Below are 20,702 nucleotides of genomic sequence, written 5' to 3' on the forward strand. Positions count from 1 at the left end.
ATGGAACCTGGGTTTTGAATATAGAAAGACTTCGAGAGGGCATTTTAGGAAGGGAGCTGGAGCATTAGTAAGCACAGGGTACGGAGTGACTGTGCGAAGGTGACAGTGAGCCTGGTTATTTGTCTTGCTGAAAGAAGTTGGAGTGGTGGATTTGGGCTCTGTGGAGGGGTTCTAGTTGAGTTTAAAGGCCTTTGGACTGGGTCCAGTGTCATGAGGAGCCAGCGGAAGTTGAGTAGTCTGTTAGTGTTTGAGTAGGGTGGCAGGGAGAGACACAGGTTAGGAGGTTGGATTAGGTAATCCAGAAAGGAAGTGGTAAGTAGCTAAACCCAGGGTGAAGTGGGGTGGGGTGTTTGCAAAGGGCTTGGAGAAGGATGAGGAGAAATAAAAGAAGAGAAGATTACACAAAACAATAGCCAAGGACAGGACTTGGTGGTGGAGTATGGAATTGGTGAGACAGTAAGAACAATTACTATCTGCAGTTTTGAACAGGGGACCAGGGGAACTAGTGCTGGCAGTGCCCAGTTTACTTAGCAGTTGTGTACCAACAGTTTATTTGAAAGTTTGTTTTTGGAAACTAAAAATGCATCTTTCTTCAGGAAACGTTATATAGCGTTCACTTCCCTGGTCCAGCCTAGCCCATAAAAAAATATCTTACTCATAATGTACCAGAAGTTCTGTATTGTCCTAGCAGTTAAGAAACATCTCCCAGAGATAGCAAAACTGGCAGCCTCTGGGCCCAGATCAGTCAACAGATGCATCTTGTTCAGCCTACACAATATTTTGAAAAATTTTGAATAAATCGCTAACGCATAAGTCCTTGGTTTCCAGGTTTTCTTGAAAACTAGGACCCTGGACCCACATTCCACACCTAGTAACACTTGCCTAAAGTTGCCTAGTGACTGCGTGCATCCTTAGTCACTACAGTCCTCCTCACCCCAGTCTCTCTTTGACCTAAGGTTTGGTGTCAGCATTTTACACTCATTTGGAAATATTACCTGTCTGGTCCCTAGATTTTGTGACTCTTCAGTATTCCAGCTTATCCTCCAGTAATATCCCTGGTGATTTTTTTCTAGTCTAGGAAGGGGAAGAAAGTGTGGAGGGAAAAAAGAGGTTGGGTGTTGTTACATAGCATGCATTCCTGTTTTTTAGGTGAGGAAAAGACGAGGAGGGTGTGGGTCTGGCGGAGGGAGGGGGACTCAGAATTTGAGTAATTTGCCCAAGACTACGCGATTAACAAACAGCAGAATTGGGATTTAGATCTATTTGTTTGGCCAGTCCCACTTTTGTCTTAAATTGGGGTCTCATTTTTTTGAGATCTATGTGCCATCATATTCTGCTCTAGACCGAGGTAAATAAAAGGAAAGATGAGGTGCCCTTACCTTTCGGTACTGTCTTTTCCTTGCCATTACCTGTGGGTTCTATAAGGTTTTCTCCTTTTCCTTCCTTCATGGTATGCTGAGTTTCACAGCTTCTTCTCTGGACACTTTCTTGAACAAACACATTCTAATAGAGAGCTTTTCTGATAGTGTAAAAAGGCTCATTTAAGGTCTTATTTATTTATTTATTTTTAAAATGCTGTTCTGCTCTGCCTCCACCTCTTTTAAGATTCCATAGAGGAATTTAAGGTAACCATTTAGTGACCGTTCCCCTGGTTTCTCTGGGACAGTCTGGGTTTGCTCCTGTTTTCTGGTGTAATTATTAAGAGCTGTCCATTTTACTCTCAAATACGCTGAGTTTGAAGAGTAAATTATATAGTTATCCTATACATTATTATTGTTGTTATTGGTGTGGATACACAGAACTCTGACATAATTTCTCTGTCCTTCAGAAGAACCCTTGAACTTGGTGTCTTCTGGGATTTTGGTTTTAGGATCTGAGGGAAAGAAGACAGATGGGAGGTGAACTGAGAGCAGAGAGGAGACGTGAGACTTAAGCGGATGTTCTGCTTGTGAACCTCTATTGAGTGTGCTGCTGGGGCTAATCTACCTTTTCTCCCCACCCTCTTGTTCTTCTAGCCCTGAAATTACAGTAAAGTGTGGGGACTGAGGTTGGAGAGGGTTGGGGGCATTGGGGAGAGTGGTTGGCAGTGTTGACGGGGAAAGTAGCGGTTGGTCCGAAGGAAGGCAGAGCCATGTGGTGACCTATTTGTTTTTAAGGATGTGAGTAGGTCAAGGATTGCCTTTGCTTAGCATCTGAGAGGCACAAAAGCCACAGAGTATGATCCGATCTTCAAGGAATGTTGAAGATTCACAATTGTGGGGTATCCCACTTAGGAGTATACCTGTGTGTCAGTTGGGCCTCTAGTTTCTGGACTTTGGACTGATTGTGGTCTTTTTGTTACAGAAGGTCCCTGTTGTGAAAGAGGAAGATGAACCAGAGGAAGAAGATGAAGAAGAAATGGGTCATGCAGAAACCTATGCAGAGTATATGCCAATAAAATGTATGTCTCTGGGATTTGTCAAAATGATGAAAGGCTTCCAGGTTCCTCTTGAACTTAAATAACACTCCCCACCCCACCCCCATTATCTATTAGGACCTACCAATGTTGGGTACCTTGGGTTTGCGAAGTATGAGATTTGTAGTGTGTTTGTGTGTGTTTAACAGTAATATAGTTTTAAGTAGCTACATGAATGTTTTACTGTGATTTCTTTTTTACTATGCAAATACAGAACTTTGTTCTAGGTTAATGTCTTAAAACTGAGACCAAAAAAGCTTGGATTTTGTTCTGAGTTAATTTTACACGTATGAGTAGTGATTATAAAATCATAGCAAATTGTAGAAATGTAAATATGTATATTAGCTTTATGTACTTTATTAAAAATATTGGAATCTTAAAAACATGTAACTTTTGCTATTTGAATTCGTTGTTTTTTGTTAGCAGTATTTCTGCCTTTTGCATAACTACCATGATTCAGTTTTCTGTAGTGGCCACTATATGATGGTGAAAATTACTAGTTTATAACCTTAAGATGCTTAGAATTTGTCTTTATATACTCTGGGTTCCTATAAAAAGCCACTAATGGTAAGTACCACTTAAATTAAAAAATCTTTTTTTTACGAGCTATACACAGACCTCAAGATCCCATACGTTCTGGTCATTTAAAATGTACATTGTGGTATCTGAAATTTTATACATTTTTTTTCCTCCCAATTAAGTTTTCACAAAAAGGTTGAATGAGTTTACTTATGGTCCTTTAAACCAGAGTCCAGCAAGCTAAATTCTGGACAACTGTCTTTTTTTTTGTCAAAAAGTTTTCTTGAAACTTAGCCATACCTGTTCATTTATTGTCTGTGGTAGCATTTACACTATAACATCAATTTCGAGTAGTATGGAAAAGACTGAATAGTCTGCAGAGCTGACAGTATTTACTATATGGCACTTTATAGAAAAAGTTGCTGACACATACTTTAAACTATTCATGGTATAAATTTTAGGAAGTTAGTTGCTGTTTAATTTTATAGGCAAGATGTCTTTTCAAAGGTAAATTATTTCTTTTGCCAACCTGTTTCACTGATTGAAGTGAATGATTAATTCAATTAACTAAACTCTTTGTCTAGGATTACATTCCATTACTACTGGAAAACTTTGTAATATGGACTAAGTCAGTGTTTTTCTAGATCTTTTTAATCAGCAGATTTCTCTTTTTAAAGCTTAAGTAGTTGAAAAATACATCATTTCAATTAAATTTAAATGACTTTCTTTACCATCAGTGACATTTTGTAGAAACCCAGACTGTATAGTTATTTATTTTCCTAATATATTTTCTCCTATAGGAAAAATATTGCAATATCTTATAATAAAACTAAAACTGGAAATGCTATTATTTACAGTAATTGAATGTTTTCATTTGTTTGCTTTCATTTAGTAAAAATCGGCCTACGCCACCCAGATGCTGTAGTGGAAACTAGTTCTTTATCCAGTGTTACTCCTCCTGATGTTTGGTACAAAACATCAATTTCTGAAGAAACCATTGATAATGGCTGGTTATCAGCTTTACAACTTGAAGCAATTACATATGCAGCCCAGGTGAGCAATAATATTTCTTAACTACATGGAAAATTTTAATTTTTTATCCATCCGTACAGTATAGTTGTTTTAATTCAAGGGTAGTTTTTCCTTGCATGAAAAACGTAAATGTTAGCTTTATGGGCTAGACAATAAAAAGGGGTAGCTTGGTTATGGAGAGTGCATTTCTCGTGGAAATGACAAATGTCATAATCTTTGTGGAAGTCGTTGGGGGGGAATACTTATTAAAATTAAAAATACATGTTCTTTGACCACCAATTCCATTCCTGGGAGTCTGTTCATAGAATTAATATATAAGAACATAGATAAAAAGATAATTTGTTGCAATCTTTTTTTGTAGTTCCTGAAAGCTGGAAAAGATTTTAATGCCTACATCATTTGGGGATGATTGCTTAAATTGCAATGTTACCATACCTTCTCCAGTGTTGTGTGGGCTTTTAAAACAATATGAGTTAGGGTTGCTACCTCTGTCTTGAAAGGAGTTCTAATTTCTATCATACTCCCATTTTTTTGTAACAAAGAAGGACCAAATTGCCGACTATTCTCTTTGTTAATATGTGATATAAAATTTATATTTGCTTATGCAATCAGTGCTCACCAGTTTGTTAGCTTCAGGTACCTGGGGCATGAGAGGTGAGTAGGGCAGAATATACAGAAGAAAATGTATAGAAAGTATCTATGCTTAATGTCAAACTGTATGCCCATTTATATAAAACAGATAAATGTTAATATATTCCCAATACAGTGTATGAAAGGCTAATGACCGTAATACCTGAAGGGTAGGATTAATTGCCAGCCTTTTCTTTTTCAGCAACATGAAACATTCCTACCTAATGGAGATCGTGCTGGCTTCTTAATAGGTGATGGTGCTGGTGTAGGAAAAGGGAGAACAATAGCAGGAATTATCTATGAGAATTATTTGTTGAGTAGAAAAAGAGCATTGTGGTAAGTGTTAAAGACTGGCTGTGGAAGCTTTCCTTTGTGAATAATTACTTCAGTATGTGGGGATGGGTTTTAATGAAAAGGTGTATTTTTGTGAAGTGTCAAGACCTAGCTTTATTAATTCCTAAATTCTGCTAGAAAGATGGTATTTGCATTTAATATGTGTTTTTTGTTCCCCTTTTCTTTTTTTGGGTTGCAGGTTCAGTGTTTCAAATGATTTAAAGTATGATGCTGAAAGAGATTTGAGGGATATCGGTGCAAAAAACATTTTGGTCCATTCATTAAATAAGGTATGGAAAGTTTCTATTCAGTCGGTCTTTCAGTAAATATTGCCTCATGGGAATAATAATAGTTTCTATCTTGTAGCGTTGTTCATAAGGAACAAGTTATTCCCCAGAAAGCATAGTAACATATATGCATATGTAGCTAGAATAAAAACAAACAAACATAGGACTGTGTAACACAAAAAGGGAGCAATAATGTAAACCATGGACAATATTAACTGTTCTTGCATCAACTGTGAAAATGCAAGGTGTTAATAATAGGGGAGGGGGCAGAGTACGTGGGAACTCTGTATTTTCTGCATGATTTTTCTGTAAACTTAGAACTCTTCTAATTAAAAAAAAAAAAAGGCAAAAAGAAAGAGAAAGCGTAATAAGTACTAGCCGTTATTGTTAGTTGTTGGATTTCCATATGCCAAGTACTGGGCCAGGCAGTGGTTAAGTTAAATACTGGCAAATACAATAGACATGATTCCTGTTGTTCCGAGTTTATTCTTTTGATCTTCAGTGCTATTTTTGTTTTTGCTTCTGAAGCCATTTTATGTGGGTATAACTCATTAAGTTCAGCTCCGTGGGTGAAAAGGATGCAGTTTAATAAGGTGTTTAATAAATGATATGCCTGTCATTTGGGTTACCTGGAATCTGCTGCATCACATGGAGAATTTTATTGTGATTTGGAGGCGGATTACTATTAGTGTTGGTAGACATAGTGGACTTGTGTCTATACCTTTGTTCATGGGAAAATGATTTTGTAAAGTGGAAGAAAGTGCCTCAGCAACTAAGCAGTTTCCCGTGATTAGAATCTTTTTTTTTTTAATTCAGTTTTATTGAGATATATTCACATACCATACAGTTATCGCAGTCAGCTGTTCACAGTACCATTGTATAGTTGTGCATTCATCACCCCAATCTATTTTTGAACATTTTCCTTACACCAGAAAGACTGAGAAATAAAAGTAAAAAAGAACACCCAAATCACCCCCCCCTCCTATCCTATTTTTCATTTAGTTTTTGTCCACACTTTTCTACTCATCCATCCATACACTGGATAAAAGGAGTGCAATTCACAGGGCTTTCACAACCACACACTGCACCCCTTGTAAGCTACATAGTTATACAGTCATCTTCAAGAGTCAAGGCTACTGGGTTGGAGTTTGGTAGTTTCAGGTATTTACTTCTAGCTATTCCAGTACATTAAAACCTAGACAGGGATATCTATGTAGTACATAAGAATGTCCACCAGAGTAACCCCTCAACTTCATTTGAAATCTCAGCCACTGAAACTTTATTTTGTTTCATTTTGCTTCCCTCCTTTGGTCAAGAAGATGTTCTCAATCCCATGATGTCTGGTCCAGATTCATTCCTGGGAGTCATTTCCTGTGTTGCCAGGGAGATTGACACCCTGGGAGTCAGGTCCCACGTAGCAGGGAGGGCAGTGAGTTCACCTGCTGAGTTCGCTTAGCTAAAGAGAGAGAGGCCACATCTGAGCAACAAAGAGGTACTCATGGGGAGACTCTTAGAGACAATTATAAGCAGGTTTAGCCTCTCCTTTGCAGTAGTGAGCTTCATAAAGCCTAAGCCTCAAGGTTGACATACCAAACGGTCAGTCCTCAATGTTTGTGAGAACATCAGCAACAATCCAGGTGAGGAAGTCCAACACTTCTTCATTCCGCCCCCCCCAGCTCCTCAGGGCTGCCCTGTACATTTATTTTTATTCTCTGCCCAAATTACTTTGAATTGTGTTGCTATTTCACAGTAACCTATACAAACCTACCAGATTGCACTTCCTATTCAAAGTTCTATGTAATTATGGTGTTGGAACAAACTGACTGTGCAATTTAAATTCTTTAGCATCCTGCACTAAATAAATATCTCTTCCCTTCGTCTCATAAGGAAGTTGAAGTTTTAAAACACAGTTAGTATCGTCCTTTACCCTTTGGCCTGATAAGCCTCAATTCTAACCAGATCTGCTTCATTCATATATCTAATTGAAGTCTGGATTCTTTTTCAGCTTTTTTAACAGTTGCTGTATACACTAATACTGACATTCATACTGTGATCAGAATCTTTAAATGGTAATTTGGCAAATCTTTATTGACCACCTATTCTACACTTATTTCTCGGAGTATAAAGGTAGAATAAGCAGACATAGTCCCTCAGAGTGCCTCCCTCCTTGCCCCTGCAGGATAAGCAAGTGTAGATCTGTTTTCCATGGAGTCTGAAGAGTCTGAAGTTGATTCAGTATTGCCATGCTCATCCTTATCAGTACCAGAGTGGATTGGTAGTCAAAGTAGTATGTCTTTTAGTTCAAAACTAAAAGTATGTAACTGGCATCTGACTTCTGAGCCATGGTAATTGAAGAATTTAATTACAGTGCTTTGCATATAGTAGGTGTACAATAAATATTTATGCAGTGAATATTGTGGCTTTTCTTACAGTTGAGTTTCTGCTGGTTTTAATCTTTGGTTATAGACTTTTGAGACTGATAAAAATTGGGTCTTTGTACTGTAAAGTTGCATGTGCACGTATATATGAGACATTTTATGGGTGATTTTAAGAGGGCCTTTGACTTCCTTGAAGCTCAGTATGGGCCACTTATGTTCAGAATTCCTGCTGTAGAGGTTTGGATAGGATACCTACTAAATTCGTCTCTTTTCTTTTTTAGTTTAAATATGGAAAAATTTCTTCCAAGCACAATGGAAGTGTGAAAAAGGGTGTTATTTTTGCTACCTACTCTTCCCTTATCGGTGAAAGTCAGTCTGGCGGTAAATACAAAACTAGATTAAAACAGCTCTTACATTGGTGCGGTGATGATTTCGATGGAGTAGTATCCTTTGCGACAGATATTTTTATTTTTTTAATGACTCAAAAGTTACGTAAGGATAAACCTTTGGAAAACAGGAATCCCGAAATTAAATAAATGAATTTATAGGATGAGAGTTTTCATGATTACTGAGATTCCAAGTCGGTAGAAAGTTGATTCTAGTATATACCTATTGTATAGGAGGAATGTTTAAGTTCCTGGTTTATGAAAATGTTTAATAGGGACGGGAAATGCCAAATGCTATCTTTTCTTCTTGGGGATTCACACTGCATATTTACATAGTAAAGTATCTAAGAAGATTAACGGAAAGAAAAATGTTAATTTAGCAATTCTCCAACTTATTTGACCACAGCATAGCTTTTACTGTCCTGCATAAGTAACACCATTTTTTTTTAATTAAGTTGGTTACCAATAGTTTGTGGTTTCATGATTTGCTGAAATTTTTTTCCTTCATTCTAATTAAGAATAAATGTATCTGGGTAAGATAAATACCAAATTCAGTGAATATCTATAAAGTGAGAAAGCGAGGGGGATGAAATCCCAAAGAGGGCTTCATGTGTATCTGTAATATGGAAGGAAAGAAAATGATCCAAGGCAGACATAGTAAAAGGTTAAGATTTCACAGGCTAGATGATTGCTATGTGGGTATTATTTTAAAAGTTGATGCTCAGGGGTTTATTATCAGCTCTCCCCTCCCCTCCCCCTACAAATAACCTTGGATGTTTCCCCAGGGCCACCTCACAAACCTTGGATGTTTCCCAAGGCCTTGGGGTAATAAAAGTTAACTCTTACTGAAAGGTTGGAAACAATGACTATAAATGTGGTTTGTTCCTTAATTCATTCCTTACAGATAGTGTTTGATGAATGTCACAAAGCAAAAAACTTATGTCCTGTTGGTTCTTCAAAGCCAACCAAGACAGGCTTAGCAGTTTTAGAGCTTCAGAACAAATTGCCAAAAGCCAGAGTTGTTTATGCTAGTGCCACTGGTGAGTAGTTATTTATTTAATAGAGATGTTTGTAGGTTACATTCTCAGTTATAATATGTTTTCTTTGGGGTTTTTTTCAGGTGCTTCTGAACCACGCAACATGGCCTATATGAACCGCCTTGGAATATGGGGTGAGGGAACGCCGTTTAGAGAGTTCAGTGATTTTATTCAAGCAGTAGAACGGAGGTAATGGAGTTTACAGTAGATACTATTTGTTCTCAGTAGCGATCTAAAAGATATGTTTTTGCTAAAACCCTTTTCGCTGTGTGTTAAAGTCCTACTATATTTGTTGATAGTTACTGTGTGTTTTAATTTTATTCAGAGGTGTTGGTGCCATGGAAATAGTTGCTATGGATATGAAGCTTAGAGGAATGTACATTGCTCGACAGCTGAGCTTTACTGGAGTGACCTTCAAAATCGAGGAAGTTCTTCTTTCACAGAGCTATGTTAAAATGTATAATAAAGCAGTCAAGCTGGTGAGAATTTTTTCCTTAATTCCTAGTATATTTTAGTATACCGGATGTTTCTGTTAGTTTTGTCCAGTGTAATGTCTGTCAGCCCCCAGGAGTTTACTTCTGCCCATGAAACAACAGATTAAATTATTAAATGGTAGGCTGTTGAACCAATAGCCTTGTTTTGAATGCAGTGTTCCCAGTGTTCACTTTGTTGAAGTAATTAATAGAAAACAGCCACATGTTTCAGTCGTATAATACTTAAACTCAGAGAGTGAAACTATATTTCCTATAAAGACTAAATTGTTTAATACGAGTTTTGAGACAAAACTCTGAGCATCCTGAAAACCAATCTTTAGCAGTTCCAAAGTTATTGAAGGTGCGTCACTAAATCCATGTTAAATGGTCTTGCAATTAATATTATTTTGGTTGAATTGGTCGTTTTTTTGAAACTCTCACTCAACAGTGAAATATGTAAAATGTTGATTTTGCATCTTCAGTGGGTAATTGCCAGAGAGCGATTTCAGCAAGCCGCCGATCTGATTGATGCTGAGCAACGAATGAAGAAATCCATGTGGGGTCAATTCTGGTCTGCTCACCAGAGATTTTTCAAATACTTATGTATAGCATCCAAAGTTAAAAGGGTTGTGCAACTAGCTCGAGAAGAAATCAAGAATGGAAAAGTAAGTTGGAGAAATGTGTTCAGATTCATTTTTTGGTTATGTTGTTAATCTTTGTGGGTGTTGAGGTTTTTATCTTGTAAAGTCTGCTCTTTCTAAAAGATAGTTTTAAAAGTTTTGATTTAATAAGACTTTTAAAGATAATGATTTTTGTAATTGTAAAAGCAGTCCCTGTTGTTCATACAGAATTTAGGTAACTTGAAAAAGTATAAAGAAATACTTGTCATTTCAGTTTGACCATCCATAAATATAACCACTGAAAATATGTGGTTATATAGGGCAGTAAGCTTGGTTTGTTTCTTTTTGGTGAGTATATATCTACTTAAAACCCGCAGGACTGTAAGTTCCATAAGAGCAGAGGATTCCATCTTATTCACTTTTATAATTCTATTTCCTGGCTAAGTTCTTGACACACAGGTCTCTTAAGTATTTGTAGCATAAATTAATGAGCATACACATGCTTTACTATAATGGAGTCATTCTTGTTCAAAATCTTCTCTTTTAAAAGAAGTAAATACATAGTTTTAGTAAGAAAGGATAAGCATATTTTTGTTTGTAATTCATGTTTTCTTTTTTCTCCAGTGTGTTGTAATTGGTCTACAATCTACAGGAGAAGCTAGAACTTTAGAAGCCTTGGAAGAAGGCGGGGGAGAATTGAATGATTTTGTTTCAACTGCCAAGTAATGTTTTTGGTTTTCTTTTTGAGTTTTTATTAAGATTAATTTAGAAGTTGGCATTTCCTAGAGGCAGAATTTTTGATTGGTCTTGACGACCTTTAAAGTTTTCTTGATCTTAGTTTTTGCAATTCTGTGCTGTTCCGATACAGTACATCTGTTGGAAAACAGTTTCATAGAATTCTCATAATCCTGAAATTTTGATAGTTTTTTCTTTTTTTATAATATTACTCAGAGTATTTGGACTAATTGAAGGGCTTGATTTTCTCTTGTACGCCTTGCTGCATGACAAATTGGTTTAGTTTCAGTGGATTACACAACTTGTGATCTAATGCTACTTTTGAAATAACATTTATCCAGGGGAGTAATAGCTGTAGGTTGTCCCAGTATAATAAAGTCTAGTATAGAAAAATGGAAATAGTCATGAGATAGTAAAAAAGAATTTTTAGAGAATGATTTCAGCATTGTTTTTCATTGATCTGACCTGCCAGTTCTAACTCTGGTAGTAAAATTAACAAAATAACCTGTCTCCCATAGGGGACTGGTGGTTTGATAGGCTGAGCCCTCTGTCAACGGGACTTGCCCTTGGCAAGACTGTTGCTGCAAAGGAGAGGCTAGGCCTGCCTATAATTGTGCCTAAGAGCCTCCTCCCAAATGCCTGTTTGTTGCTCAGATGTGGCCCTCTCTCTCTAGCTAAGCCAACTTGGCAGGTGGAATCACTGCTCTCCCCCCTACGTGGGATCTGACACCCAGGGGAGTGAATCTCCCTGACAATGTGGAATATGACTTCTGGGGAAGAATCTAGACCTGGTATTGTGGGATGGAGAACATTTACTTGACCAAAAGAGGGGTGTGAAAGGAAATGAAATAAGTTTCAGTGGCTGAGAGATTCCAGAAGGAGCCGAGAGGTCACTCTGGTGGGCACTCTTACACATAACGTAGACAACCCTTTTTAGGTTCTAATGAATTGGAATAGCTAGTAGTAAACACCTGAAACTATCAAACTACAACCCAGAACCCATGAATCTTGAAGACGATTGTATAAAAATGTAACTTAAGAGGGGTGACACTGTGATTGGGAAAGTCATATGGACCACACTCCCCTTTGTCCAGTGTATGGATGAATAAGTAGAAAAATGGGGGCAAAAAACAACAACAAAAAAGGCACCCAGTGTTCTTTTTTACATTAATTGTTCTTTTTCACTTTAATTTTTATTCTTAATATTTTTGTGTGTGTGGTAATGAAAATGTTCAAAAATTAATTTTAGTGATGAATGCACAAGTATATAATGGTACTGTGAACAATTGAAGGTACGCTTTGTATGAATGCGTGGTATGTGAATATATCTCAATTAAAATGAATTTAAAAAAACTAATAACCTGTGTCCATCTTGCCCTTAGGGCATAAATTCAACTGGCTCCCTTTAAGATGGATATAGTTGAAAACTGCTTTTAAAGGCAAAATATGTACCCACAAATGTCTTATTTCTCTATGCTTAAGTGCCTAGAATGGTGCTTTTCAGTTTGGTAGCCATTAATCACATGTGACTATTGAGCAGTTGAAATGGCTAGTCTAAATCAAGATGTGCTGCAAGGGCAAAAAACACAACCGGTACCAAAGACTTCATATGGGGAAAAAAAAGGAAATTATCTTATTAGTAATTTTTTCATTATTGATTATATGTTGAAATGACATTGGGTTAAATAAAATATTTTATTAAAATTAGTTTGATCTGTTTCGTTTTAGTTTTTGGTATAGCTATTACAAAATGTGAAAGTTGTGTATATGGCTTATATTTCTGTTGGATAGCCTTGACCTAGAAAATTAAAATTCATTTGAGCTGGGTTATCAGTATTTTTTAGAATTGAAAAGGTAATATAGCACATCCCTAGTTTGTTTTTAATAAGTATATTTCTTAAAACTTTATGTATTATGAACTATTTTGCAAATAGAACCACTAATTGCCATTGTTGTTTCCTACCAACAGAGGAGTGTTGCAATCACTCATTGAAAAGCACTTCCCTGCTCCAGACAGGAAAAAACTTTATAGTTTGCTAGGAATAGATTTGACAGCTCCGAGTAACAACAGTTCACCAAGAGATAGTCCTTGTAAAGAAAATAAAATAAAGAAGCGGAAAGGTAGGTAGTTCGTTTTAAAATTTTGGTATTAAAACTGTTGTAAATATGACCATTTTTGAAACAGCTGTATTTTCGGAGTGGACCGTCTTCCTTGAATTGGCAAGTAGATCATTGTTTTCTTTATCAGTTGTGTAGTTTTGATGAATGCACAAGTAAACTCTTGTTTTGAATTAGAGTTTGAACAATTGATTGGTGCTAGGCATTGTGTTAAGCACCTGCCATATGTTACGTCATTTAACTTGCTAGAGATTAAATTAGGTATTATTTTTACGTTTTATAGACAGAGGAAACCAAGGCAAAGAAATGTTAAGAGATTAAGGAATTTGCCCAGGTTCTCATGGTGAAGGGTACACAGGAACTGAAATCCAGATCTTTCTGTTGTCAAAGCTGCCTTTAAGTATATAGAGAACTGGATATTTTTATAGTCTTTAAGGAGATTTCTGTTAGTAAATTATTTAAATAAATTATTAGGAATATAATTTATAATTTTGTTAGAAAATTTATAATAATACAAACTTGGGTTTGTATTTAGATGCTTGTTAAAATGTTTGGCTTTAAGGAGTTAAACTTTTCTCAGGCTCTCTTTCTTTAAAATAGCGATAATTTATTATATTGTGAAGATTAAATGTGATACTGTGTATGGAGTTCTAAACACAGTGCCTGACATGTTAACTTTATTTCATCCATTCTAAGATATTTGTTTTTTATAATTTTAATAGGCCTGACAATGGATTGGCTGCCATAGCTTAAGTGGAAATATTTTTTTATTTCAGTGGTGTAAAAAGTGGTATTTTTAAATGGTTGAATGGTCATATTTCCCTTTCTTGAATTACCTTCTTATTGCATTAAAACATGAACTTTTTTTATGCTCTTAGTTTTGACTGATTCGTTCCAGATATATTTTCCAAATATTAAAAAAGATAATTTAAATCAACTCCTTATATGACTTGCAAAAATGAGGTTTTATAGATTGATTTTTCTAAGTATTCCATGTCTGTGATTGATTTTTCTAAGTATTCCATGTCTGTAAACATTTTCTTAATAGGCCTCTTCTCACAGCCTGATGCACAGTCAGTTGTGAATATGCCAGAGATTGTTTTAACTCTGTTGTCCTGGTTTTATTTTGAAACTTGCGTGCTTTGAAGGCAGTCTTGAGTTTGTACATGTATATAATTTCTTCCTAAGAGTACTTGAATTTTATTTTTTCTTGTCTACTTACGTAAATGCTTTCTTTTGCACTTCCTTTTTGAATTAATTTATAAAGTAAATGTGATGTCCTAGGTTTTTGGAAACAGTGTATTGGGACTGACTCTCTTGTTTTGGGCTTGGGGGATAGGTGAAGAGATAACGCGAGAAGCCAAAAAAGCACGAAAAGTTGGTGGCCTTACTGGTAGCAGTTCTGATGATAGTGGCAGTGAATCTGATGCCTCTGATAATGAAGAAAGTGACTATGAGAGCTCTAAGAACATGAGTTCTGGAGATGATGATGATTTCAACCCATTTAGAGATGAGTCTAGTGAGGATGATGAAGATGGTAAGTTCATCCATGAGTTAAATATAAGTAAATGGGTAGTTAATGTCAGTGTATTTGAAAATGGAATATTGTATTAAAACCTTTTTTTTTCTGTGCAGTACATATGTCACAGAAATTCTAGTCTTTGCTTGGTGGAGAGAACTCCAAGCTTGTTGTCCTCTGGAGCCTTGAGCTCATGCATGTGAGATGATTTTTGTGAGGTTATTTTTAACCTCAAACTTGGACATTGTATCCTGTGATGTATGGAGGTACTGAGCCACTATGGTTGTTGATGACCTGCAGGTTATGAGTAACAATACAAAAATAATTCAAGGGTTATTTGTTTCCTTAGAAGATTCTATACTTACCAAATGATTTGACCTGCATTTACCTTAACTTTCAGATCCCTGGTTAATCAGAAAAGACCACAAGAAAAGCAAAGATAAAAAAAAGAGGAAAAGTATAGATCCAGATTCTATTCAAAGTGCCTTATTAGCATCAGGTCTTGGATCAAAACGACCTAGTTTTTCATCTACGCCAGTTATTTCGCCGGCTTCTAATAGTGCACCAGGTATCAGTGTGGAAGCTTGCTTTGTCTGTGATACATACTTTTAAACAAAATAAAAAACCATAAACTTTTGCTGACTTTTAATATATGTACTTTATCTAGCTCACAATAACACGAACAGTAACAGTAGCCTTATAACAAGTCAGGATGCCGTGGAAAGGGCCCAACAGATGAAGAAAGACCTACTTGAGAAACTAGAAAAATTAGCTGAAGACCTCCCTCCTAATACCCTTGATGAACTTATTGATGAACTTGGTGGCCCTGAGAATGTTGCTGAGGTAAATATGGCTTGAGTCGGGGCTGTCTCTCCTTGGTAACATTTTTTTTTATCATCTCTGAACCCTGTGGAATGAGTGGTATTTAGGTATCCTCATATCTATTCCAGTTTTCTCTTTTAGCTCTAGACCCTTGTTCTACGTTGTTGTTATCCTCGAGCCAGTGAATTCTTGCTCACAGGGCTGAGCGTCTCCCGTGAGCCTCTGATCTCTGTCACTTACCTGTCCTGCCGTCTTTGTGTTCATTGGTCTGCTCGTGTCCTTTCTCCACTGGAATTGAAACTGCAGTGCAGGCCGCTCAACAGATTAGAGCTTTACTATCCCCTTCTGCCGCCCACCAAGTTTCTTTAAGGAAGTAGTAATTGAGCTTCATGCACCATAGTCAGATACCTAAATTGTAAGTGATGTTATTTGGCTTTCCAGATGACTGGTCGCAAGGGGAGGGTTGTGAGCAATGATGATGGAAGCATATCATACGAGTCAAGATCGGAACTTGATGTGCCTGTAGAAATACTAAATATCACGGAAAAACAAAGATTTATGGACGGAGATAAGGTATGCTTTTTGGGGTGGTTTTCAATGAAAAAAAAACAATGCCTGTATGTAGATTAAACTTTAGAGGTTTCTTTGCTTTTAATATGAATCTTGTTTTCTACATTTTTTAGTAATTGTATCTAATCACTGATCATTTTACGTTTCTATTATTTTATCTCAAATTGAATATAGTAAATGTTCCGTATTGCGCACAGAAGTAGATAGTGACTTTTACTTACTTAGAGGCTTCTAAAATCTTTAACCAGAATATAACATCCTATGTTCTCTTAGTTCATCCTGGTGACATGACATCTAACATTACACCATCCAGTCTAGTTTTAAGTCTTGAATGATATTTAAGAGTGCTCAGATTAGTAATATCCTTTGGTTTTGCAGTTTCTTTATTTTATTGCCATGCCAGTTTTTATTCAGTTTTTTTTACTATAAATCTCTTGTAGATGGAGCTTTCATATCTGACCACTGTTGAATTTTGGTTGCCTCCGGAGGCTTTTCCTGTAGACTTTTATTGTTAAGTAAACCTTGTCAGACTTAAAGGTTCTCAGATCCAGTTCTTCCTTCATCTAGCTGGAATTGCTGTACACATTTGCTCAGGGTATTGCTAAAAAACAGACAGCAGTATCCCTTCAGCCTCCTTCCTTAATCTAAAAGAGGAAGGATGAAATCTTACTTCTCTACCCACGTTTTGGTTTATATAAAGTTCAGAAATTTTTCTGCTGCTGAAATTGGAGAATTAGATGATAGTTAGCAATATCAAAGTTGTCTTTTAAAAATGTATTAAAAAGATAGTATTAACTTACTTCTTTTAGCTTTTCATTTTAAAATACATTCAAACTTATAGGACAGTTACAGTAACGATGCAAAACCCATATAGAGAACTTCCTCCTCTAAATATCCCTACCTCTAAATATCCCTACCTCCTCTAAATACCTAGAACTGCCAATTTTAACTTTTTGTCGTATGTACTATATCATTCTGTTTCTCCGTCTATCTATCTTTAAAAATGTTGCATATTTTAAAGATTATAGGTAGAGGATATAATCAGCTACTTTATGCATTTATTTAATGAATCTAGGTCTGTATGCAATATGAATTGTATTAGAATTCATTTTGACCAAGTGATAGAAAATCTAAAATTACATTAAATAAGGTCAAGGTTTCTTTCTTTCATGTGTACATTTGGTTAGGTAGTCCAAGGCTGGTATGGCTCCTTGGACACCCAGGTCTCATCTTCAGTCTTATTCCTGTAATATGTTGGCCTCCAGGTTCCAAGATAGCTCTTCCAGATCCAGTGATTACCTCTACATTTCATCCAGCAAGTAGGAGAAAAGGGGAAGAGAAGGCATGTTCCCTGCCCTTAAGGACATTTCCTGGACATTGCACATATCATCACTTAGCTGCAAGGAGAGCCTGAGATATACAACCTCGATTCTGCACAGCCGTGTACTAGCCATATACAGCTAAAATTAGGGGTTGTTTTGTTTGGGAGGAAGGGATAGCACTTAACAGTGGACCACCAGCAGCCTACTGAAATGCTTTACCTAAGGCACTGTCTTGCTTGTCCTTGTGCAGAGGTGATTTTTTCTTCTTCTTCTATTTGCTATAGAATATTGCTATCATCTCAGAAGCTGCCAGCTCGGGTATTTCCTTACAAGCGGATCGGAGAGCTAAAAATCAAAGGCGAAGAGTTCACATGACTTTGGAATTACCTTGGAGTGCTGATAGAGCAATTCAGCAATTTGGTAAGTTCCTGCACTGGATGTCACTTAAATGCATAGCTGGGAATCACTGGGCAAATTTGTGCATGTCAAAACCAGGATTTAATGTAAGGTGTCTTATAACTTGACATAATTTATAGCTTTTGGAAATTCTTAAGGTATATTATGTATACCTTATAATGTATGATGTGTCACAAATTCATTTCTTCCCTATCTTAAAAGATGTAAGAGATCTGCTATGGAGTTGCATGGGGTTCCAGACATTATATCCAAGAACAGGGCTCCTTGGGAGGGTCTTTATTGTAGACGTTTAGGATGTATGGAGTCCACATCAGAGCAGCTGCCATTTCCATGTCCATTTCTCCCCTCAGTGGCTTCACTGAGAGCACCTCTCTCTTCCCTTCCATCTTCATGTCCCTGTGACCCAAAGTGAATATAAAAAAACAACAATAATTTTGGGAAAATACAGGGCAGCTGTGCATCAGGAACATTGTTTAACCAAAAGTGGGGTGGCATAACAATACTTTGATTGTTAACAGTTTTATGGCAGGTTCTGTTCCCTCTTGGTTTATGGGTAGGGGGAGTATTGTTCTGAATATGGGTGTTGTAATTAGTTTTTTTTGACCGCGTAGTTTTTGGGGGTTGGAGTAAATGTTATATTCCTGAGTTTTTCCTTTTGTTTAAGGTTTTCTAAATGCCACCTTAGTGCTAAATGCAGAAAATACCCTGTCTTTATCTATTGAACACAGTCAGTGATTTTTAGAAATATGTTGTTACAGGAAGAACTCATAGATCAAACCAAGTTACTGCTCCTGAATATGTCTTTCTGATTTCTGAATTGGCGGGAGAACAAAGATTTGCCTCTATTGTTGCTAAAAGACTTGAGAGTTTGGTAAGTTTTGGGGGGTGTGAAAGTTAAAAGATGATCTGTTTTAACCTGTCTTCTGTTAAAGGGGTCAACTAACTGCCTTGATGGGAAATTTTATGTTTTGATAGGGAGCACTTACGCATGGTGACAGAAGAGCAACAGAATCTAGAGATTTGAGCAGGTTCAACTTTGACAATAAGGTACACATATTGGCTTTATTACCTCTGAAAACTTGTAGTAGTGTATGGTATTTGTAGTGTGATAGATGTTTAATTTGGGGTAATGCTTTGATCTTAATATAAAGGACAAAAAGGTAAAGCAGTTAACTGACTTGAAAACTTAACACTGCCCCTCCCCTTATAGTTTTGCTTTAAAATCTTAGGCTTCCCATATGAGGTGGAATTTCACATATGAAGCCTTGGGTAAGTTGGCTCTACAAGGTAGTCAGCTCTTTATTCCTGTTGGAAAGTAGGAATATAATAAATACTTAAGAATGAGTCAACTGTGTGTTCTCAGAAGCAAAAGAAGTCATTTCTTTATTGAATGCAAGGACTTGAGTTTAGACAGTTTAAAATCTACGTAAAGATAATTGAGACCTGCTGTTTTTGAGTCTTCTGTGTGGTAATAGTTTTTATAAGAGTTTGGTCATGTGATTGAAGAGCTTCCAAATGCTGAGAGTGGTTAAAAACTTTTCATTTTTATTGCAGTATGGAAGAAATGCTTTAGAGATTGTCATGAAGTCCATTGTAAACCTGGATTCCCCTATGGTATCACCACCTCCAGACTATCCTGGTGAATTCTTTAAAGGTGACTTTTACAAATAGTCATAAAGGAAAATGGTTACTGACAAGTATGCATTACAACCTGTTCTAATGTGCTGTTGCTTTTAGTTTTTATTTTTCTTTGGACATAAGTTGTGTAAAATTTAAAAATTAAAGGTTGCTGGAACACTTGTTTACTTCTTATATGAAGCAGTAGACATTAAAACAGATTTCTTTCAAGTGTTGTGCTTCTACTCTTGATATAGTTTATAATATGTTATCTAATACTAGACTTAATAGAGGAAAGTGTCTTTTGTTACATTAATTAGAATCACTTTGCCAGATAGTTTTTAAAAATTAATTCTAAAGTTTGAAAGTACCTAGGTAAATAATCTGTGAAGGTTTGTAGGGGGTGGAGATGAAACAGGATTGGCCATGTCTGAACAGGTGTTAAAATTGGGTGATGTTTTCTCAGAAGTTAAACATGGAATTACTACATGAGCTGGCAATTCTGCATCTGGGTATATACCCCAAAGAATTGAAAACAGGGACTCACACAGATACTTGTACACCTGTGTTCACAGCAGCATTATTCACAATAGCTAAAAGATGGAATCAACCTAAGTGTCCACCAACAGTGGATGGGAAAACAAAATGTGGTATATCCACATAATGGAATGTTATTCAGTTATGAAAAGGAATGAAATTGTGAGACATGTTATGACATGGATAAACTTTGAGAACATTATGTTGAGTGAAGTAAGCCAGACACAGAAGGACAAATATTGTATGACTCTGCTTAAATGAAATATCTAGAATAAGCAAATTCATCCAGACAGTAAGTAGATTAGAGTTACCAGGGGCCTGGGGGAGTGGGGGAATGGGAAGTTATTGCATAATGGATACAGAGTTTCTGTTTAGAGTGATGAAAATGTTTTGGTAATGGATGGTGATGATGGTAGCACAACATTGTGAATGTAATTAATACCACTGAATTTTACATTTCAAAATGGTTAAAATGGGAAATTGTGTTATATATAAGCATATCTCAGAGATACTGGGGGTTCAATTCCAGGCTGCTGCAATAAAATGAATATCACAATAAAGCAAGTCACGTGAATTTTTTGGTTTCCCAGTGTATATAAAAGCTATTTTTACATACTGTATTCTAGTCTAATAAGTGTGCAATAGTATTATGCCCTGTAAAAACAATGTGCATGCCTTAATTTAAAATCACTTTATTGCTAAAAAATGCCAACCATCCTCTGAGCCTACAGTGAGCCATAACCTTTTTGCTGTGAGAGTCTTGCCTCAGTGTTGATGGTTGCTGACTGAACAGCGTGGTGGTTGCAGAGGGTGTGGCTGTGGCAATTTCCTAAAATAAGACAATGGTGAAGTTTGCCGCATCAATTGTCTCTTCCTTTCACAAATGGTTTCTCTG

At 36.5% G+C, this 20,702-nt stretch overlaps 1 protein-coding gene across 4 annotated transcripts in view; it reads left to right on the forward strand.

The window, feature by feature from the left end:
* Positions 1-20,702, forward strand: part of SBNO1 (strawberry notch homolog 1) — a 52,793-nt gene that overhangs the window by 13,704 nt on the left and 18,387 nt on the right. For 3 of the 4 annotated variants that reach the window (XM_037816759.1, XM_037816762.1, XM_037816760.1), the window contains exons 6-24: positions 2,344-2,440; positions 3,867-4,027; positions 4,839-4,972; positions 5,169-5,259; positions 7,916-8,077; positions 8,925-9,060; positions 9,141-9,246; positions 9,383-9,536; positions 10,013-10,195; positions 10,775-10,872; positions 12,855-13,006; positions 14,343-14,540; positions 14,923-15,090; positions 15,190-15,365; positions 15,786-15,917; positions 17,521-17,656; positions 18,412-18,524; positions 18,629-18,700; positions 19,208-19,307. In XM_037816759.1, coding sequence (XP_037672687.1) covers positions 2,344-2,440; positions 3,867-4,027; positions 4,839-4,972; positions 5,169-5,259; positions 7,916-8,077; positions 8,925-9,060; positions 9,141-9,246; positions 9,383-9,536; positions 10,013-10,195; positions 10,775-10,872; positions 12,855-13,006; positions 14,343-14,540; positions 14,923-15,090; positions 15,190-15,365; positions 15,786-15,917; positions 17,521-17,656; positions 18,412-18,524; positions 18,629-18,700; positions 19,208-19,307 — 2,569 coding nt within the window. The remainder of the gene's footprint in view (positions 1-2,343; positions 2,441-3,866; positions 4,028-4,838; positions 4,973-5,168; positions 5,260-7,915; positions 8,078-8,924; positions 9,061-9,140; positions 9,247-9,382; positions 9,537-10,012; positions 10,196-10,774; positions 10,873-12,854; positions 13,007-14,342; positions 14,541-14,922; positions 15,091-15,189; positions 15,366-15,785; positions 15,918-17,520; positions 17,657-18,411; positions 18,525-18,628; positions 18,701-19,207; positions 19,308-20,702) is intronic. The other variant, XM_037816763.1, reaches the window with a different exon arrangement.

This window comes from Choloepus didactylus, chromosome 23 (genome assembly GCF_015220235.1).
Source record: "Choloepus didactylus isolate mChoDid1 chromosome 23, mChoDid1.pri, whole genome shotgun sequence".
NCBI classification, from domain to species: Eukaryota; Metazoa; Chordata; class Mammalia; order Pilosa; family Megalonychidae; genus Choloepus; species Choloepus didactylus.